We start from the raw sequence: 22,221 nt of genomic DNA, 5'->3' as shown, positions 1-22,221 counted from the left end.
CTATCTATCTATATATATATATATATATATATAAAATATGTCCATTCTATTTATAAAATCACACTTCTGACATGAATGGTTCTAGCTGAACTCAAGATTTCACCAGAGAATTAGGTCTCATATACAAATTTGGGCCAAAAAAAAGTAAAATTTACCAAGTAGTGCTTGTAAATGAGGAAAAAGAGTTTCTGGGCAAATAAAACTTTCTCGAGCCATTGAGCATTATCAAATCCACCCCCTCTATGACACCTACTGGTCTGTATTGAAGAGATCTTTATGATGCATATGGATCCCTTGTTATGGGCCAGAACTTGAAACAAGTTGATAACTCATTGGAATTGATAGAAACAATGCTTAAGTTTACACCTTTGAGAATTCACACATTAGAGCTCACAGCTTTAAGAGAGTTTACTCCTTAACTCACACATTAGTTCACAAGTTCGGGAGATTCACAAGTCAGAAACCCACAATCCCACTCTCTCAGAGGAGGAGTCAACCTTTGGGTTCACCCCTTTAAGAGTTCATATATAAGGAACTCCTGGAGTCAGTTAAAGAAAAGGAGAATCAAGATTCAGAGAGAGCTTGAGGCTGAAGCTGGCAGACAAGCTGCAAGAGCTCTCGGAACCATGGAGGGAGATAGGTCTCTAAGAAAACAGCTATTTTGAAGGAGACAATAAAGAATTTAAACTTTTAACATCTGGCTGCATTTGAGGTGATTACTACTCTGAACTGAAACTAAGGCTGCCTCCAGAAGCCATCCAAGAAACCTGCTCCCACAGAGAATAATTATATTTTTAGAAAATAAGCAAACACTACAATCTTTCACTTGCATTCTTTTTTTTTTTTTACAACTAGATTGAAGAGCTCAAAATCTAACTTGCTGATTGACTGACTGTAAAGAAGGTAGTTTCTTTAACCTTAACCCTACCATGATGGCTCCATGGGGGCAAAACGTAGTTAATTTTGTGACTTAGTAGCTTTACTTCAGGCCATGGAATACCATGCTTTAGTTTGGTCTTTAGGTTGTTAAGTTACTGCTGAAACTTCACTTCCTGAACTACTGTAGTCCAGTCACTGTCTATTAAAAAAGGAGGGCTTAGGAATGTGGCACATGAATTATACTTTATTTCTACTTTATTAAATTAATCTGAAAGGGACTTTTAAGATTTAGCAGAAGAAAAGATACAGAGGTTATACAAGCTTTTTATAGTGACCACTTAGGCTATTAAACTGTCAGTGTGTGGAGACTGAAAGATCTGTGGGAAACATAAGCACGTTTATTTTTGTCACTCCTACTTCCCTATGGAAGGAAAACACTTTTAGAGTAGGTCACCAATGGCTTAAGAAAAGATCTGGGGCCTCATATAGAAAAGCCTGGCATTTCCTAGCAAACCCAAAGATAGGAAAAGAAATAGGAGGCATTCTAAGGATGTTATTAAATCTGCAGATCATTGAGCTAATTATCAAGAATGTCACCCAATCAGAGAAAAGAATTCACTTCCATAGCATGTGAGTAAAAACATGGACCTTTATGAAAATTATTAGCATAATTGGTCTCTTGCTGCTTATTTCTGGAACAATGCAGACCAGAATACCAATGAAAAACACAACTTGATTTTCTTCCCCTATTGCCGGCATTACTTCTAGAGAGAAGATTTAGTGTGAATATCCAAGGGATGTTGTATATAGGAAGCAGCAGTCCAGGATTCAATTACATTAGTTGTTGTGGATTCCTGAAGCCCATTGGGATAAGGTAATCCCACTTTTCATGTCTTAAATTTGCTTTTCTGCTTAAGCCATCATTTCTTGTTAACCCACCTCCCTGAGATAAATAAAGCAAGGCACTGGGTTATACCACAATCCTTTCCACTGTTGTGCCACAGTTCTTTTATTGTCCTGACTCAGTTTCCCTAAATTATTCTGCCTCAATTCCCTTAGTTGAAACCCCCACCCACCCCCAATTCATTAAGACTGATATAACTCAGGGCTATTTACTCTAAGGTTATAAATTGTCAATGTGTAAACTCAAGATAAGGGGGAGTTCAGACTTACTGGTTCCTAACTCCTCCTAAATCATCAAGAATTTATGGTCCTACCCCCCATTCTGTCATTATTCTTCTTTATCCCAATTTATCAGAATGTCTGGTGCCTCCCCTCACCCTGTCAGAACTGGATTGATAAGCCCATTCCCGCTTTCAGTGCTTTGACTCTCCCTGTTTTGGCCTACCCCTGTAGCTGAGCTACACGTATATATATATATATATATATTTCATGGGAAGCATACATTAGCTGCTGGATGCTTTGGACATCAGCCATGGGGGCAGCATGCTCCCAGCACAATCTCTCCCTTTCAAATTAAATTATTAAAAACTTTCTAATCTCTATCTTGCTTCAGTTTCACCGGCATTACACCATCTCTCCCACTCTTCCTCCCCAAACAAAAAACTATCTTTTACAAGGCTTCCCCAATTGATATCAATATCTAAAGTAGTGATAAGAAATCCAAGCCAGGGTAAAGGATATGGCTACATTTTTTTCTATTCTGTGGGAGCTTATGATTCAGACTTGTAGTATTTTTCCAATTAGACCCTTTGTAACATGTTTTGACATTGATTCATTGTCTGAAGAGTAGGTCTGTTACATTGTACCCTATTACAGGGCTTTCCAATACCTTAAAGAGCTTGGAGGAGTCTCTCTTCTCTCCCAAAGACTTGAACCCCTGCCAATTGTTTCCTCATTTTTAAGAGGCCCATGATCTAACATCCTAGTTTATTTAACCATATAACATTGGACAATTTTACAAAGGGCAATTTGCTTCAAAGATATAGCAAGAACAGATCTAAAAAACAACATCCCATGAGATAGGGGCAGGGTAGTGAAGTGGAAAACACTGGGCCAATCTGACTTTTTACTATCTGTGTGACTCTGGGCAAGTCACTTAACTCATGCCTGCATAAAGCTGGAGAAGGAAATGGCAAATCATTCCAGTATCCTTGCCAAGAAAACCCTTTGGACAGTTTGGTCCAGGGGGTCACATAAAGTCAGATGTGTCTGAACAACAAACAGTCCCAAAACATAAGTGTAATGTTCTGGTTGGTTTTCTGGAGGTCTTTGGACCAGTCTTCTTTTCAGCAGAGTAATCACTACGAGAATAGCCAGATATTAAAGCCCAAAAGTCTTTATTGTCTCCTTCGCAGTCTGTCTCCTTGTCTGGGGCCTGGGCTAGCTTTCTGGAGGCCTTCAGACGGGCCTTGGTCTCAGTGGAGAAATGAAGGACAGGCCAGACAGGGAGATGGAGTGAATGTCTCTGGTCCAGAACTTATTGGCCCTTATATACTCTATTATACTTACATCATCTTAGGTGTGAATCTTGTAGAATAGGTGTCAATCTTGTAGAACTATATTAAGTACTAAGTACATGTACTGAGCTAGAGAACTCACATGTTAAATTAGATAGCCATTGTCTTATCAATTCCACTGAGTTAACACCTTGTTGTAAGAATTTCTCCAGAATTCTGGCCCATAACACTAACCAATATAAAATGTCCCATGCCTCTAATAGCTCTTTTGTTGCACAAGAAGAATTGGATTCTGAAAGTAAAAATTACCTGGGAAGAAAAACAAAAATGCAAGTAGTCCACATTTATTTCCCAGTGTTCTTTCTCTGGGTGTAGCTGATTCTGTCCATCATTGACCAATTGGAACTGAATTAGATCTTTTTGTCAAAGATAGCCACTTCCATCAGAATACATCCTCATAATAGTGTTGTTGAAGTGTATAATGATCTCCTGGTTCTGCTTATTTTACTCAGCATCAATTCATGTAAGTCTTTCCAAGCTTCTCTGTATTCATCCTTTTGGTCATTTCAATAATATTCCATAACATTCATATACCATAATTTACCCAATCATTCTCTAATTGATGAGCATCATTCATTTTCCAGTTTCTAGCCACTACAAACAGGGCTGCCACAAACATTTTGGCATATATAGGTCCCTTTCCCTTCTTTAGTATTTCTTTGGGATATAAGCCCAATGTAGCACTGCTGCTAGATCAGAGGGTAAGCACAGTTTGATAACTTTTTGGGCATAATTCCAAATTGCTCTCCAAAATGGTTGGATTCATTCACAATTCCACCAACAATGCATCAGTGTCCCAGTTTTCCCCGCATCCCCTCCAAAATTCATCATTATCTTTTCCTGTCTGTCATCTTAGTAAATTTCTCAGGCACTATTTTAACAGGTTATTCTTCTTCCAGGTCTATCTTCTCTTTTCTTTTTTTTTTCTTTTTTCCCCAAATTTATTTTATTGGAAGAAACAATAAGCAAAAAAAGAAAAGCAGAAAAGCAATACAAAACAAAATGAAACAAAACAAAAGAGAACATTATCATGTGCCCAGCAGAACATCAGGGAAGATTCAAAGTATATGACAACAAATATCAATTTAAGAAAGTGTGTCGATTGCAGAATTAAAAAAAAAAAAAATTCTGGCAGTTGGGACAGAAGCTCTTCATATTTTGTTGACAAACTGACTGGTTTAGGTTATTTGTAGATTTTTGTGTATTTCAGAGATTGTATAGTTGACTTGTGCTACCATTTTTATTAAAATCTTTATTCGATTAGTGCTCTTAATCTATGTTATTATGTTCCATAGTCACAAGATCATTATTTGTACTCATTAAATAAATAATATCAGAAAAAAAAAGAAAGTATGTGTGTGTGTGTGTGTATGTGTATTAGTAGAAGAAATTATATTTATGAGTGTACATCTTTTCTTTACTTCCTTATAAACTGTTCTTATTTACTTTATTTTTCCTATCATATAACTACAAATAGTTATATGGTTTTAAGTTCAATATTACACAAATCATTTTGCTTTTAAAATGCTCAATACATAGAAAACTTCTAAATTGCTTATTGTCTATAGCAGAAATGTATTCAAAGGGACAAAGGCAAAGACTTAATATTCTCAGAATCCCTTTAAATCATGAATACAGCTTTAAAATGACCCAGTACAACCAATGAAAACAAAGTTTGACAAACTTCATATATAAGGATTTCACTTAACATCTTTGATCCCTTTTCTTTATAGTAAAAATTTATTCTGGTATGAGATAAACATTAAAAAATCATTTTTATATAATACACTTGTAGATTATCAATAAACTCCTTTCTTTTTTGGAGACTATAAAACCCAAACAAACAAACTCTTCCCAGAGCTGACAAGATGGTTTCAAAAAACATATTTATTTTTCAAATAGGGGAATCAACAAGAGTCTCCGTGGAGGGGCTGGACTTGATGTTCCTACATGCTCACTCCAATTATCCTTAGAATTTTTCTGTGAGATATACTCTTTGATATGCCTTCTTTTCCCACCAAAATAATATTGCTTTAGTGCAAAGTCAATTTTTGCAGGTTATAGATTGTCCTTAACAGTTCATTCTTAAGGTTCCTCCACAGGTCCTTTAACCTTGGTATGGAGTCCACCTCTTCTCAGTCTCTGAACCACGGTCTCTGTCATCAGTAACATCTGATAAGGTCCTTCTCACTCTGAGCCTTCCAGGATTTAAAAGGCACCCAGGCTCCTGGAATTACAAACTCCAAAGGTGTTGTCTGGGCCAGCAGTTGTTTTCCAAGGGCTGAAAAGGATAAGGACACTGCCATTATAGAATTCTTAAAATCTTATTCTTTGTTTCAAAGGAGAGTATTTCCAGTTTCCCTCCATCTCATATGGGGAAAACTTCAGATCTCTTCTGGGGACAGTTCTAATTCTTTAACAAAACAAAACAAACCATTTGGTCCAAAGCAATTTAGTATTAACATCAATTTAGTAATCTGTTTCTTAAAAACCTGATTCATTTGTTTCATTTTCTCTGGTGAGGGCACATGTTTTCAATTTGCAGCCCACCCTCCTCATCCCCCCCTTGTTTCTTAGAAAACTTTAGAAGTAATGTTCCATTATTAGAATTCAATAGCCCCTAGCAATCCATATCTAGGTAAAATTTATTCCAATGTTATTCTACTAAATTCTTAAAGTAGCAGAACTCAGGGGAAAGCGTCCGCCTGTCCTATCAACTGGTCCACTAAAACCAATGTGACAACACAGATAAGACAGTTTAAGATTCCAAGGCCTGGCTGCGTGGCTGGTAAATTTCATCCAGGATCTGAACGCAGGTTTTCCTGACAAGAGCTAACACTTTCTCAGAATAACAAAACTGTAGTAAAGAGTTCGGGGGCTAATCTGTTGTCACAGTCCGGGAAAAAAAAAATCCCTCCACTAAAAAGTGAAAACGTATCTTGGAGGCACAAAGAGCCCTAAGAAACGGTTTACGCCTTAACTCAATCGGAGGACTATAAAATGAAGGCCTGGGGAACAACTGGCGGGCAACTGTTGCCAGTTATGGCTACAGCTAGTTCCAGGAGGCCTCGACCCCTTTGCATTGCTCCTAATTCGAATTGTGAAAATCAATCCTATTAGGTAGGCCATGTGATTGATCTTTCCCCTAAATGCCTAAACTACACAGACTCTACGTTGAGAAAGCTTTCAAGTTTTTCACAGTGCCTATTTGTCAAACGTTATACCCTAAACACTATGTAGATACAAAAAGACAAGTCTCTGCTCAAGACTTTCCCAGTTTAACGAAGGTGGGAGAGAATGAGGGAAAGTAACATACAAATAACTATATGCAAACAAGCTGTGGAAACAAACAAGATACTCTCCTTGCTCATCCTGCAACGCTTCTCATTTAGCAAGCCTTCCCTTTTGTATGTCTTCATAAGAATGAGAAAAATTGTCAAGCTACAAAGGAACAGCAAAATTTAGAGCAACTCTCGATAGCTTAAAATCTGTTCAGATTCATGCAGTTCCGCCCTGATTGGACCATTAGTTCATACATTACTATTGCTTCTTCCAATCATTAGCAGCTTCTCAAACCCGCCTGGACAACCTTAAGTGGTTCAAATACTTACGGACTTCACTGAATAGTATCAAGCTGCACAATTGCATTTTTCCCTTTGTCTAGGAGCCAAGAAGAGAAATTATAAAACCGGAAGTAGGAAAGGCGCCCAATCCAATGCTACTTCCAAGTCATTAAAAGCGTTAGTTTAACTACATAAACTTACCCAAACGCTCAGCTTCAAGGTAATTTTTAGCACAACTAGGTTACAGTTCTCTTTAAGTGAGAAAATGAAGGGCCCTGAAAAGGGCCTTTGAAGTTTGTTTTTTGAGTGTAGTTAGGCAAATTTAGCCGCCGAAGCCGTAGAGAGTACGGCCCTGGCGTTTAAGGGCGTAGACCACGTCCATGGCGGTGACCGTCTTCCTCTTGGCGTGCTCGGTGTAGGTGACGGCGTCCCGGATCACGTTCTCCAGGAACACCTTCAGCACCCCGCGGGTCTCCTCATAGATGAGCCCCGAGATACGCTTGACGCCCCCACGCCGAGCCAGACGGCGGATGGCGGGCTTGGTGATGCCCTGGATGTTATCTCGGAGCACTTTTCTGTGCCGTTTGGCACCTCCCTTACCAAGCCCCTTGCCTCCTTTCCCTCGGCCAGACATAATGAATTTAGCGTAAACAAACTCAACGCTGAAAACTCAAAATGCAGAATGACCAGCCTTGAGAAACAGCCTCTTATAAGACCGACTAGCCGACCTGGTTGAAGACAGCACTCAAGGGGCGGGAACAAAAAATCTGTTTTCCCCGCCTCCTTTATCAAGTTAAAAAAAAAAAACCCAACTATCTAAGCTCCTCCCCTTACCCTTCCAATTGGTGATTTCCTCTCCTCCCTTCTCCTCCCCAGATTTTACTCTTTGTCACTAGAAAGAATTTTCGTACACATTTTTTGGGGAAATTCTGCAAGGATTTTTGTTTTTCTTTCCGGGTTATTTATACCTTCTGAATCCAATTCTCCCTGTGCAACAAGAGAACTGTTCGGTTCTGCACACATATATCGTATTTAGGATATACTGTAGCCTATTTAACATATAAAGGACTGCTTTCCATCTGGAGGGAGGGAGGGGAAAAATCGGAACAGAAGCGAGTGCAAGGGATAATGTTGTAAAGAATTACCCTGGCATGGGTTCTGTCAATAAAAAGTTATTAAAAAAAAAAAAAGAAAGAAAATTCTGCAAGGAGAGTTTATAAATATAAGCAATGGACAAACGTGTTCAAACGCAGTATCACTTTTTTCTGCTTGTAGATTCTGAATGACACAAGGCCATCGAGGGTTGATTCTTTTAATTATTAGATCCCAATGTTTTACTATAATATAGTTTCCCTAAGGGTTTCTTGTGCATATGCTTCCCTCTGTATCAGCTTCAATCTGGGGCCTTTGCCAAAATGATAGAAATGGCGAGAATATTTTTAGGGTTGAGCATATGCCAGAGATATTTAATCCAAACACTAAATGAGGAAACAGGCCTAGAGAATGCAGAATGGTTTGGTCAATTGGTGAATGGTTCTATAGGAATCCAAATCTGGATCCAATGTGGTACCTTTTTACTTCTGTTAATTAGCAGTAATTAGAAATAGAAAAGCTCTGAATCTGGATATAGGTCTTGGATTCAAATCATGTCTATTCAGTTTACTTCGTATAGAATCTTGAATGATTCACTTAAATTTTGGGATATCAGTTTCCTCATCCGTAAAATGAGATTGGAGCAAATCATTAGCTTCTTAAGGGCAAGGACTGACATTTGCCTCTTTTTGTATCCCCCAATCCCCAATGTTTATCACAGTAACTGGCATATAGTAGGAACATAATAAATGTTTTTTTTTTTTGATTGATAATCTTCATGGTTTCTTCTAGTTCTAATCTGTGATCCTGGAATCCTATTCTTTCAGAGATGTTAGTGGGAGATATGTCTTGTGAAGTTTGCTAGAGATGTATAAGCTGTTTTAATGGTAGATGTCTTCCAGGTTCCTGGCTAACCTGGTATTTGTTGTACGAATATTCACTTAAAGATCTCGTTTTCATTAAAACACACACACACACACACACACACACACACACACACACACACACACAGTCTATCCCCAAAACAGCACAGAAAAAATGGGGTAACTTTCTGTGGATTTCGTGCACTGTGCCCTTTCTTGTTTTCTCAGCTTTTTCGTAGAGATGCCTTTATATTTATTTTTAATACATTTTTGTCTTTACTAAGATGTGTATTTGTTCCTCCGACTGCAATACAATCTGTTACTTGAGAGCAGGGACTGTTGCCTTTTATCTCTGTCAATGTCCTGGTATGTAGTAGGCGCTTGGATTCTTGAAGAATTGAAACGAAAACCCTTCCAACTTCCAATATGTGGCTTTCCACTTGTGCTTCATTTCTGCTTTCCAGTAAATTTCAAAGTAGTTGTAGCTTGTAGGGAAAGATCTCAGCTACACAACATTCACTGAACCCTTTCTTTTGGCCCTAAGGCGTAAGAACAGACCATGCAAAACACTCAGCCCTAGCGCAGTCCACCTTACCTCTCCCTCCTCTTCCCCGAATCGCTCTCCTACTAGGCGAGCACACACACTTCTCTAAATCCGAGCTTGCTCTCAAGACGCCCCATATATTCAATCTCACACTTTGTTTTTTTTGTAGAACTTGGAAGACTGGCTAGCCGCAGAGTTAATGTTAGAGCGAATGCTAGCTTCAGAAATGGTGTTTGGGAAGAATTTGTTTTGTAAGAAGAGAATTGAAACACAAATCAATTTTAACTTTAAAAAGGATTTACCAGGTCGTCGTTAAACTCATTATGAGCTAATTAAGGTTCTTTTTTCATATAGCAGAGTGGCGCAGCGGAAGCGTGCTGGGCCCATAACCCAGAGGTCGATGGATCGAAACCATCCTCTGCTAAAATGTTTATTTAAATTCTATACCACTGCTTTTATTAGCTTTACAATAAAAAGCTTTAAAAGCATATGTGACAAGGAGGATCATGTCACTCATGAGTTGGGGAATGTGCTTTGTGGTTATTCTCTCTGCATTAAGTATTTTGCTGTAAAAGCTTTAAAAAACCATGGGATTCAAAAGTGGGAAAAGTTTGATCAATAAAAAAAGTTTAATTTGTATCTACACTCCATGTTAATTCCTAGAGAGAAAGTACTGTCGTCTCACTCTCCATGGGTATTTAAGCGCTCAATATAGACTTATTGAGTGAAATAAACCCACTTCATGTTTGTGCAATTTTGTTTTGTTCCTTTTGTAAGGTTTTCATTTTGATTTATAACTGAAACTATAATAAATTTAGTTTAGTTGAAATATTTTCTCTTTCCCAATAGTATGTTAACTTTACCAGTATTCAGTTCCTCCAGTTTTCTAGGGCTCTGCCTACTTTGTCTTTTTTCTCAGGAGATTTTAATGATGATTTTTGTGTAGAGGCCTCCAAATTAGTATCTCTAATCTCCTTTCTGAATTACAAACATATATCCTGAGCTTCCTGTTGAATGTATATCTTGAAATCAACAAATTGAAATCAGAACTCATGATCTGTTCTGGTAAACCAACAGTTCTTCCTATATAATTCCAGTGCTTCCAAATATCCAGCTTTACAATCTCAAAATTTTACTTGGCTCTTATCTCTTCTTCTCAGCTCTTTACCCACAGCTCTTTTTCCCCATCCTCACATCCATTCTATCATTTACCAAGCCTTGCTGATTTTATTTCCACAGTGTCTCTGCATCCATCCCCTTCTTCATTCACTCAAGCACCATAGTCTCTCATCTCTCACCTGGACTAGATTAAGAGCCTTTTTAATTGGCCTTCCAGATTCTAGTCTCCCTTCCTGAATTCATCCTCCATACAGCTGCCAAATGGTTTTCCTATGTTTTCTTTTAATTTTTACTTCACTTTTATTTCCATATGTATCCCTCCACCTTCTATTTACACTAAGAATGAAGTCCTGAAACAAAGAATTAAAAAAAGAGGGGGGGGGGGGGAGAAGTAGTCAGAAAAAATAGCTGACATGTCAAAAGTCTGACATGTTGAGGTTTTTGTTTTTGTTTTGTTTTGTTTTATTTTGCAATAGTCATTAAGTAGGTTATTTTTCTAATTTTCTTTATTTCACATTGTATCAATTCTATATCTTTCCATGTTTCTTTGTATTGTTTCTTGTAATGTAATAATATTCTGCCATTCATGTGCTACAATTTGTTGAAACAGTTCTCAAAGAATGGACTTCCTTCTGTAATGCCAGAGAAACTGAGGCAAGATTAGAGAGTTTTTAATATTTTATTAATTGGAGAGTATAATTGACTGGACAGGACTCTCATCTCAAAGTATCCAGTGGTGAATGTGAGTTATCAATGACATATATATCCACATGGCTTAGCTACAGGTGTAGACCAAGGCAGGGGTGGAGTCAGAATATTGAGAGTGGAAAGTTTCAGTGCCATAAATTTGGTTCTAGCAGGATGGGGGGAAACTGGAAGTCAGAGTCAGGATGTCTGCATAAACAGAAGTAAAGATGTCAATGAAGTATCCCAGATAGTCTTATCTTTTGGAATACTTAGAGGAAGGTAGTGCCATAAATTCTTGAGGACAGAAGGAGTTAGGAGCCAGGAAGTCTGAACTCCCCCTTATGTTGAGTCTTACATTGACAATTTATAACCTTAGAGCAAGTGGCTATCAGTCTTAATGAACCAGCAGGGATTTTACAACTAAAGGGATTGAGGCAGAACAGTTAAGGAAACTGAAATAGAACAATTCAAGGAAACTCAGGACAATAAGGGAAACTAGTGCAGGAAAACTGAGGTAGAACAGTTCAAGGAGACTGTAGCATAACACTTCCAATTCATTGCTCTAACAGCACCACTGTGAATATTTTATTTTTCCATTTTCTTTCTGATTTTGACGTCCGTTAGGATACATGTCTAGGAATGAAGTCTATGTTTAAAATATGTGAATATTTTAGTTACTTGCTTAGTGTAATTCCAAATTTCTGTGCAGAATAGTTGGACTAACCTCACAGCTCCATTAACAGTGTTGTTAGTGTGTCTGGCTTTCTATAATCCTTCCAACATTGACTATTCCTTTTTTTTTTTTTTGTCAGCCTTGCCAATTGACTGAATGTGAGCTGAAACTTGAGTTGTTTTCATTATCTTTTTTTTTTTTTTTTAATTAACAAACTGGAGCTATCTTTCATCTGGTGGTTAACAATTGTCAATTCTTTTGCGAACTTTGTTAATATACTTTTCCTAATTATTCACTGGGGAATGCATTGTCTTTGGTCTTATATATCTGTGTTTTTATTTATTTGACAAGGCAATATCTTATTCTCTTTGGACCTAGGTATTTTAACCCCATTTACACTGATAAATCTCCTCAAAGGGGGATTAATAAGAACAAAGTGGCAAAGTAGATAGGGCTTAGATGGGGGGAAATCTTACAGGACAGGCTCAAGCTTCTATATTTTATCTCATGTGTGTTGGATCCCTGGGGCAATCTGGTCCTTATAGAAAGATCACTTATTTCTTTTGAAGCTTTTCATGCTGTTGGTCACTTCTCTTAGATATTCTTTTCTCTTTAGGTTTTCATGACACAGTATTCTTCTGATTCTCTTCCTGTCTCATCATTCTTTCTCAGACTTTACTGGATCTTCATACTCAATTGTTTTGCCCAATTTTTCTACCAATCTTCAGTATCATATTTCCAATTGCTTTTGAATAAATCCATTTAGATATCCTCTAGGTATGTCAAACTCAAGATGTTCAAAATATTTTCTCATTGTTTACGACACAATAGTATTCCATTGCATTTATATAACACAATTTGTTCAATGAATGACTATCCTTAGGTCCTCTGTCTCTGTCTCTCTCTATCTCTCTTTAGCATTTAAAGCTCTTCACAATCAGGCTCTTTCCTATCTTTCCAGTTTTCTTACACTTCCTTTCCCACAACACTAGAGTAATTGCTTCCTGGCTTCAATCAAAACACCTCAAATCCCATTTTCTTAAGAGGCCTTCTCTAATCTTTCATCTTCCTTGCTAGTGCCTTGAGTTAAATCACCTTCAGTCTCTCGGTCTCTGTCTCTCTCGTAGTTACTTTTTCTCTCCTCCACTAGAATGTGACGTCACAGGATGGTTCATTTATTTATTTATTTATTTATTTATTTATTTATTTATTTATTTTGTCTCTGACACATAATAAGCCCATGAATTCTTGTGGACTGTCTGGCCTCCTGGATGAGAGATAAGGACCCTATGATAGAAAAGAAAGAAAGCTGAGCTGGAAGATGGGCCTTGAGAGATGGTCTACATGTGCAAAATGTTAACAGGAAATATGGATCAATGATCATTTATATTGCAAAAGGTTCAAATGAATTGTGCTCCAGGTTATGGAAACTTGGTGAAATTGAATGAAGGGATTTCTTCCACATTGAACGCATAAGATTGTTTTGGTCGATTACAAGATTGAAATCTTTCCTTGTTTTTTTTTAATTACAGAGTTTTTAAAATTGCACCTCGTAGTCGGCAGGATTCGAACCTGCGCGGGGAGACCCCAATGGATTTCAAGTCCATCGCCTTAACCACTCGGCCACGACTACTGACTGCTCGAAACTTCCTTTAGAATTTTGAAATAATCAGAATTGAAACGTTGATTTAGCATCTGAAAAGTCAATCTATTTGTTAAAAACTATTTCGAAAAACTCCTTTAAGGTTACTTTTTCAATTCCCTTTTCAATTCACCTTTATTCTTCTGAATAAAGATAAATTCTCTTATCCATAGGTTTATTTGAAGGCAGGGCACAAAACATTTTGAGATTTATGATTATTTATGAAGAATCTACCTAAAAATCTCTAGAGCATTGAACAATCGCCTGTAGGGCAGATCGTCCTTTGAGTTTGGAGGACCAGTTCATTAAGTTATGACAATACTTTTGGGACAGGCACTGCAGCTGGACGGGCCCAGAGCTGAATAGGAGACAGTGACCTGGGCCACATTTGTCGAATTATAGTCACACAATCATTACCCAAACCACACAATTGTTAAGCAAAATTTTGAATTTAACACAGAGTTTATGATGATGTCAAACTATTTCCTCGTGTAAAAACATACACCTTTTCAATAAAAATCTGTTGCTGTTGAGTATATGATTGTCAATCTTGAAACATCAAATCTCTAAGAAATCAAAGTTGTAACTATGATTTTTCCCCCATTTTCTTCCATAGACCCTAAAAAAATAATTCAATGACAATACTGGTGGGGACGAGAAGGGGGCCTTTTTCAAAGCCTTTTTGGGAGAGATCGTTTATTTATTGCCTGACTATATTTGTTACTAGAATATCTTTTCTTTCTTTCTCTCTTTTTTCCTCCTTCCTTCATTCCCTTCCTCCATCACTTCCTCTCTCCCTCTTTCACTACTCTCTTCCTTTTCCCCCCTCCCCTTTCCTACTTTTTTTTTAAGTTCAAAATTTTAAAAATGCTTCCCCTTCAGAAGACCTAAAAGAAGGCTTCTGCATTCTTCTCCCCTCCGCCTCCATTTATTGAAGAATATGGAAAAGAATTACACTGGATAAGAAGAAATGATTAAATTGCCAGCTGCACCAATGCAAGCAATCCCTCTATTAATGAGATGACAGATACACAAAACATTGAAGAATATTCACTGCAAAGTACAGCAGCTTTCGCATAGTAGGTGCTTAATAAATATTTATTCAGTTGAATAATAAGTTGATATTTATATAGTATTTTAGAATTCACAAATCATTTGACATTATTTAATCCTCCCAATAATTCTATGTGTTAAAGACTATAAGCATTATTTTGCATTATTATTCCCTTGCATTTATTGAGAATGCAGTAGAAATAATTTTCACAGACTACAAAACATCTAAAAATTACCGCATTTTGTCTTGGTCTCCATCAGGAAATAGTAAAATCCAGGATTAATAAGAAAACAAAAACAAAACAAAAATAAACACACAACCCCCCCCTTATCTAATATAAAAATAATTCATCTGAGCCATGCTAATTGTTCATTCTTTTCATGAGTCGCAAATGAACGCTGTTCAGCAGCTCGAGTTTCCGTAGTGTAGTGGTTATCACGTTCGCCTAACACGCGAAAGGTCCCCGGTTCGAAACCGGGCGGAAACAGCTTGAGTTTTAATTTGACCAAAACTGTTTCCCTCTATCACTTTATACTCCACCATCCTGCTTTTTTAATATGCTAGAGAGATATATACAAGTGAAGAAAAAGAAATAAAGTTCGGTTTTTTGTCTTTTTACATTAAAAATACTCCATGTTTTATCTCCTTAAGAGTGGCAATAGTTCCTTTTTATACTCCCAATCCCCAGCACTATGCCTGGCGCGAAGCAGGAGATAAACAAGGCAAAAATCTTTATTAAGGATTTACTAATAGGAGATTAGTCATTATTTGTTAATTAATATTTTTATTTTTAAAAGGATTGGCCCGCTCGTCGCTAAACTTATTAAGAGCTAATTAAGCGTTCTACTCTCGTAGCAGAGTGGCGCAGCGGAAGCGTGCTGGGCCCATAACCCAGAGGTCGATGGATCGAAACCATCCTCTGCTAAAATGTTTATTTAAATTCTATACCATTGCTTTTACTAGCTTTACAATAAAAAGCTTTAAAAGCATATGTGACAAGGAGGATCATGTCACTCATGAGTTGGGGAATGTGCTTTGTGGTTATTCTCTCTGCATTAAGTATTTTGCTGTAAAAGCTTTAAAAAACCATGGGATTCAAAAGTGGGAAAAGTTTGATCAATAAAAAAAGTTTAATTTGTATCTACACTCCATGTTAATTCCTTGAGAGAGTACTTAAGCGCTCAATATAGACTTATTGATTGAAATAAACCTACTTCATGTTTGTGCAGTTTTGTTTTGTTTCTTTTGTAAGGTTTTCATTTTGATTTATAGCTGAAACTATAATAAATATGTTTACTTGTTAATTGATAATTAGTCAATCCAGAAAAAACAGGTCCAGAGGCCCGGTAGTGAAACATGCTGAAATCTCCAGAGTAAGAAGGAGAGTGAGGGCTTTAAGGAAGCATGCTTTTTTCAGTCATGGCCAATGTGAGGATTTGTTTTGCTTCATTAGGCATATTTGTCACAAGGCTTTTCTTTTGCTTTTCCGCCCCCCTTTTCGTATTTTTTTTTTTTCATTCATTCGTTTGTTTATTTATTTGTTTTGGGTAGTGGTGGTATGGTGGTAGTAAAGGGAGAAGTTGAGGAAGAAAGAGTGAGATGAGCGGTAGTTACCAAAATGGGAGAAAAGAGAAAAGGAGAGAAAGAAAAAAGGAAAAAAAGAAAAGGGAGAAAGGAGAAGAAAAAGAAGAGGAGGAAAAAGAAAGAGAGAGAGAAACAAAAAAGGAAGGAAGGAAGGAAGGAAGGAAGGAAGGAAGGAAGGAAGGAAGGAAGGAAAGAAGGAAGGAAGGAAGGAAGGGAGGGAGGGAGGAGAAAGGAGGGAGAGAGGGGAGAAGGGAGGGAGAGAGGGAAGAAGAAAGAGAACAAAAATAAGAACAGAAGGGTAATGAAGGACGTTGAAACATACACAAAAGAGAAAAGGAGGTCAGAAAAGAAACAGATAACAAGGATAGTTTTGATAATTATGCTAAATTTATGGTATATTTGGAAGAAGAAGTAAGTGTTGTATGTGAAAATGCTAGTTTTGTTTGGTGTTAACTTCAGAATAAAAAATAAAACTTAAAAAGAAGATTCAAAGATTTTCAAAATTACATATTTTATATTTCAAGAAACTAACAATCTACTGGTGGTTTCAGGTGTGGGTATAAATATAACAAGAAAATCAATCAACAGCATCCATGGGAGTAAAGGAGGGCAACAGAATATATAAACTATGGCATTCAGAGAAGAACATGACAGGTTTTTTGGCATAATAACTGTTAGCAGCGGCATAATAATCTAGCTTGGTTGAAATCCAAAGTGCCTGAAAAGCAGGAAAAAATAAAACCGAAAGGTTGGGTAGAGCCAGACCTTTTTAATTTTTAAATTTTGTAGAACATTTTTTTTTTCATGAGAGACACTTATTAACTGAGACGTCATCTCAATCAATACATATGTATATTTTCCTCCCCCAGGTAACCTGCTTTATAGTAGGGAAATGAAGCCGTGACTCATTTTACTGTAAGTACAATAGTACAAAATATTTACAAAGAAAATTTAAAAATAAGCAAAACCAGAAATAAAAATACTGAATGAAATGCATTAGTTTTTGATAAATATCTACTTCAGTGGTTATCCAAATCACTTAAGAAAAAGATCTCAAAAACAAAAGCCTTAAAAGATAGCTTTTTTTAAAAAAAAGTTTCTATTTCACCTTAGAAATATTAGGGAGTCAATGAAGAGTTTTGAGGAAAGGATTTTTCAGAAATGAACATGAATTTGACTATTGGAAAGAATTGAGGAAATAAATTGGTGGTCAAGAGATAGAATGGCTTATTCCAAAGATATCAAGAGTTCATGATAGAGGTCATAAGAGACTGAACTAGGGTAGTGGTGGTGGCTATGGTGAGGTAGAATTATATGATTTGCCCTATGTCTCTAAGGGGAGTCACTTCCCTCACTTCCAGAAATGATTATGATGTAAAGGTATGTTAAAGTACCTCAGAACCTGAATTTTAGTATATTCATCTATCATACATACATAATAATACTTGTATTATCACTTTCACAGGATTTATTTCAGGATTTTTTTTGAGGAAAATGCTTATAAAGTACAATATAAAATGTGTTATTTTCTTGTTGTTGTTCTCCTCTTCCTGATATAGATTCTTTTGATAACTTTTGATATATATAAGTTTAAATCCCTAGTTTCCTTCAAACAGTCCTTATATGACAAAAGCATGTATTCCTTCACCATCCTAGTTGTTCTCATTTTCAAATTCTCTCTCATATTACTACTAAATAATAGGACTTAGGACTTAATACAGTACTCAAATGTGGTATGAGCAAGGTACACCAGAGAGGACCTATCTCCTCTGTATTCTTAGAAACTATGTTCCTCTCAATACAGGAAAAAATTGTAATAGCCTTTGGAGCTGCTCACATTACACTGTTGGCTCATATTATTCTCAGATTCCATGAAATCCCCCAAATCTTAAAATGAACTGTTATCTAATACTGTTGCAGTATTTTGTAATCCCAATTATAAGACTTAATAGTTAGTTGTAGTGAGTTTTATTTTAATTCAACCAATGTTGTAAATTTTTAGATCCTGATTCATCCATCCTATTAGCTCTTAGCATCCAGCTATTAGCTTTGTGTCATCTTCAAACTTAATAAACAAGCCATCTATATCCTTATTTAAACCATTAATAAAATCACAAATAATTATTCATTAATAACCAACAACAATAATTAATAAAAATTACAAAGAATACAGAGCAAGTACAGAGGAAGTAATAGAGTTGTCTATTGGAGCCTGCCATGGCAACTTCATTTTAAATCTTTACTATAATTTTCTTAATGTTGCCATTCATCCAGTTCTTAATAGATTAGATTGTACCATCATCTGACTGTTAACTCTATCTTTTTCATTAAAAAGTAGCATCAGATACATTGTCAAGAGCTTTACTAAATGGAATAATTTTTTATACATGAATTATTTTCTAAAGTCTATTTGCTTTTAATCAAAATTGCTCTTGAAGAGTTACTCATAAAAAAGCAATATAATATCTTTGAATAATTATAGCTGAAAAGGCATAAGGTTTTTAAAACAAGGCAGTCTGTATCAGAGAAAAGGTGAATATGAAATGGTTGCTACAGAAAAATTGAATATGTGACAGATGAGAAAATCCCCCTAAGGTGGAGGTTTAAGAAGTGAAAAATCCTGAAAATCTTGATCTACCTTTCAACCAACTTCACCTTGGATTTGAACTCATACCTATTATGGACTCAGGGAAGATAGGTTGAGAAGTTGTCATTCCAAACCATGCTACTTATGTATATTTAAGTTTTCTTTATACACACCTCTACAATTGTTTATGAAAGGGTGAAAAATCAATATTTCTACTTGAGTAGAAGAAAACTAAAACAAAAATAGGATTCACTCTGGATCATTCCATCAAATTGCACTCAAACTTACAGCTTGAGTCTCCATAAGGTTTCTACTACCTCAAGCTAAATAGGAACATTGTCAGTGGCTATTTTCACTTCTGCATCTAATAGGTCCCCATTAATGTGCTTCTTTTCAATAATCCGCTAATAGATACAGATGATTCAGTGAAAGCATTTATTAGAAGGGCACAGTAAGTATAATAGTTATGAAATATTTGCCATGTAAAATTGGAGAACACTAGACTATAAATATCTACAACATCTAAAGAGTGGGGTACATGTGTTGGATAAATTATTTCTTATATTATAGGATTTGGAAATCCTATTTTTTATAGAATTCTTATATAGTTCTTCTTGGTTTTTAGGTAGGTTACATGAGTTGGTTCATAGGGTTTGGTCCTCTCCAGAGTTTTACTTTCAATTACCAGTTTTCTGTTGAGTCCACAATTGGCACTTTTCTCCGTTGTCATGTATTCTGAAAAAGTCTTCTAGAGTCATTGCTTTAATCCACACATTGATCAGAGGTCTTAAATTTATCAGTTTTTTTGTTTTTAGAATGTCCTAGTAACTGCATAAATTGTACCCCTGGTTCTACTAATTTTATTCGGCACACAAGTCTTCCCAGAATTCATAAAATCTATTCCTTTCTTTCTTTTTTTAAAAAATTGTTGAAAATCCTGAATTTTACAAATACCAACATCAATATTAATATAAATATCAAAAACATTTCCATATACTTAGTAAAAGAAAAGTTATAATTTAAGTGGCAAACATTTAGTGTATGTAGCTTGCTTTTGTTTTCTTTTTTAAAGTATATGATAAATTCAATGGATAACTTTAAAGGTAGCCTTCTTTGTCTGTACTTGTTCCTGTTCACTTGTATGCATTTAAAAAAATAATTTCAATATCTCTGGTGGGTTTTTTGTTTTTTTTGAGTTTTTAGCAATCCTAAACCCATGCCTTTTCCATTTATTCCATTTGAAAGAAGGAAACACAAAATTGTTAACAAGTATGCAATAAGCAAGCCAACTCCTTCTCTCCCCCCCCCCCCAATAAACAAATTTCAAGTTGGCCATGATCATATTCTGCATCTGTCAGGAATTGCATAGCATGTTTCTGTATTGACTGTCTATAAAGAATACTGGAAAGCAGCATAGATTGTGGTGAATGACTTCATAATTTGGTGTCTTTATGACTACTATGCATACAGCTGTCCAATAATTGTCCAACCTATATCACAGACTTATTCTCAGCAAAATAATGATTCTAGATAATCCCAAAGAACCAATGACGAAGCATACTATCGCCAGAGAAAAGAACTGATATTGTGTGAATACAGGCTGAAGCATTCTTTCTTTCTCTTTCTTTCCTTTCTTTTTCTTTCTTTCTTTTCCTTTCTTTTCCTTTCCTTCCTTCCTTCCTTCCTTCCTTCCTTCCTTCCTTCCTTCCTTCCTTCCTTCCTTCCTTCCTTCCTTCCTTCCTTCCTTCCTTCCTTCCTTCCTTCCTTCCTTCTTTCTTTCTTTCTTTCTTTCTTTCTTTTTCTTTCTTTCTTTCTTTCTTTCTTTCTTTCTTTCTTTCTTTCTTTCTTTCTTTCTTTTTCTTCCTTCCTTCTTTCTTTTTTCCTTCTTTCCTTCCTTCCTTGCCTTCTCTTTCCTTCCTCTTCTTGTATAAAATAACTAATATGGATATGTTTCACATGATTGCACATTTATCGCCTATATCAAATTGCTTACCTTCTCAGGGGAGGGAGAGAACAGGGAAGAATAGAATTTGAAATTCAAATTAAAAAAAAAATGTTTAAAATTGTTTTAACATATAATCGGGGAGGGGGAGGATATATTTTTAAAAATAGCCTTAGAATGGAAGTCAATAGGAGTTGGGGATGAGCTTGAGAAAAACCAGGAAACGTCTCTTGCAGCAGATGGTTCTTGAATCCGAAAGGAACTCGGGGGTTTTAAGTAGCACCGATTAGGAGGAAGATTCCAGACATGAAGTAAAGCCAGAGCAAAAGCAAAGAATTTCGATGGACCATTTTATGTACAGAGCTCAAATAAGACAGTGTGCAGAAGTGGTCAAGGTGTAAAAAGAATGGAAAATTTTGAAGAGGCATGTTTATAATGAGCTTTAAATGCTAAACAGAGGACGTTCTATTTTATTTTGAAGGTAATAAGATTCACTGGAGTTCACTGAACAGGAATCAGACTTATGATTTGGAAAAATCAACTTGGTAGTTAAGTGGAAGACATTTTAGAGCAGGTAGAGATTTATGGCAGGGAGAACATTTGGAAGGTTTATTGTGGTAGTTCTAGTCAGAAATTATGTGTATCTAATCTAAAGTTGCAGTTGTATGATTGTACAGAAGGAAAGGATGTTGGAAAAATAGAGAAGGCAAAATTTGACAAGACTATAAGCTCCCTGAGAGCAGAAATTGGTCTTTGCTTTTCTTTGCACTCAAAGTAGGTGCTAAATTCTGTTTTTTTAAGTCTTTGTGCTATCCACTTCTGTTTTATGAATTAATCTCGTTTACATTCACAGTTATGATTGCTAACTCCATCCTCTACTTTAACACCGTCCCTTCTCACTAGTGATTTGCTTCTGATAACCACCTCTGTCCTACCTTTTATCAATTCACCCTTTCCTTTTATCCTTTCCCTCATCATATACTGCCTTCCCTTTCATCAGCACCGCCCCACTCTACCCTTTTCTTTTCCCTCCTGCTTTCTACAGGATTGATACTCAATTAAATAAGTGTGCATATTATTTCCGGGTTGAGTCAAATCCTTTGACAATGATTTAAACAATGCTTTTCTCCATTTACTCCCCCTCTAGTGTAATAGATTTTTGAATCTCCTTTTTGGCATGTAATTTATCCTATTCTGCCTCCCTCTTTCCTTTTCTTCCAGTGCAATCCTTACCATATGGCCAAGTGATTGTACGCTTTCCCTCCGGCGGATTATAAACCCCTAGAGAAGGGCCGAGGCACTTCGGTTGGGACATCCTCGGCATTCAACTCCAAGTCTGGCGCAGAATTGGATCTTGTTTAATGTTCAGGAATGGAACAAATAAAAAGATGAATGAATAAATTGAAACGGAAAGGCGGAGAATGGGCTGCGGGGAAAACGCATTTTGCTGTCGAAGCCTTAAGATGAAAAGAGCGGGCGGCCCCACAGGACCTCGTGGCGCAACGGTAGCGC

The 22,221-nt window shown here is 36.4% G+C and overlaps 1 protein-coding gene and 5 non-coding genes across 6 annotated transcripts in view; 4 read left to right on the top strand and 2 right to left on the bottom strand.

Annotated features, from left to right (window-relative positions):
• Positions 1-5,227: 5,227 nt before the first annotated feature.
• Positions 5,228-7,619, bottom strand: LOC127559148 (histone H4). Its single transcript, XM_051992806.1, has 2 exons — positions 7,124-7,619; positions 5,228-5,640 (listed from the first exon to the last, which is right to left on the bottom strand). The coding sequence occupies exon 1, from the start codon at positions 7,554-7,556 to the stop codon at positions 7,245-7,247; it is 312 nt and encodes a 103-aa protein (XP_051848766.1). The 5' UTR covers positions 7,557-7,619; the 3' UTR covers positions 5,228-5,640; positions 7,124-7,244.
• Positions 7,620-9,773: 2,154 nt separating this feature from the next.
• On the top strand, positions 9,774-9,845 carry TRNAM-CAU (transfer RNA methionine (anticodon CAU)). Its single transcript has one exon. It is a non-coding gene; the product is annotated as a tRNA-Met (tRNA).
• Positions 9,846-13,451: 3,606 nt separating this feature from the next.
• TRNAS-UGA (transfer RNA serine (anticodon UGA)) lies at positions 13,452-13,533 on the bottom strand. The gene has a single exon. It is a non-coding gene; the product is annotated as a tRNA-Ser (tRNA).
• A 1,477-nt stretch (positions 13,534-15,010) lies between these two features.
• On the top strand, positions 15,011-15,083 carry TRNAV-AAC (transfer RNA valine (anticodon AAC)). The gene has a single exon. It is a non-coding gene; the product is annotated as a tRNA-Val (tRNA).
• A 366-nt stretch (positions 15,084-15,449) lies between these two features.
• Positions 15,450-15,521, top strand: TRNAM-CAU (transfer RNA methionine (anticodon CAU)). The gene has a single exon. It is a non-coding gene; the product is annotated as a tRNA-Met (tRNA).
• Positions 15,522-22,197: 6,676 nt separating this feature from the next.
• TRNAW-CCA (transfer RNA tryptophan (anticodon CCA)) overlaps positions 22,198-22,221 on the top strand; it is a 72-nt gene continuing 48 nt past the window's right edge. The window contains exon 1 of the tRNA in view: positions 22,198-22,221. This exon is cut by the window's right edge and continues 48 nt beyond it. This is a non-coding gene — a tRNA (tRNA-Trp).

The sequence above is a fragment of the Antechinus flavipes genome, chromosome 4 (genome assembly GCF_016432865.1).
Source record: "Antechinus flavipes isolate AdamAnt ecotype Samford, QLD, Australia chromosome 4, AdamAnt_v2, whole genome shotgun sequence".
Lineage (NCBI taxonomy): Eukaryota > Metazoa > Chordata > Mammalia > Dasyuromorphia > Dasyuridae > Antechinus > Antechinus flavipes.
This window is presented reverse-complemented; position numbering and strand designations above follow the sequence as displayed.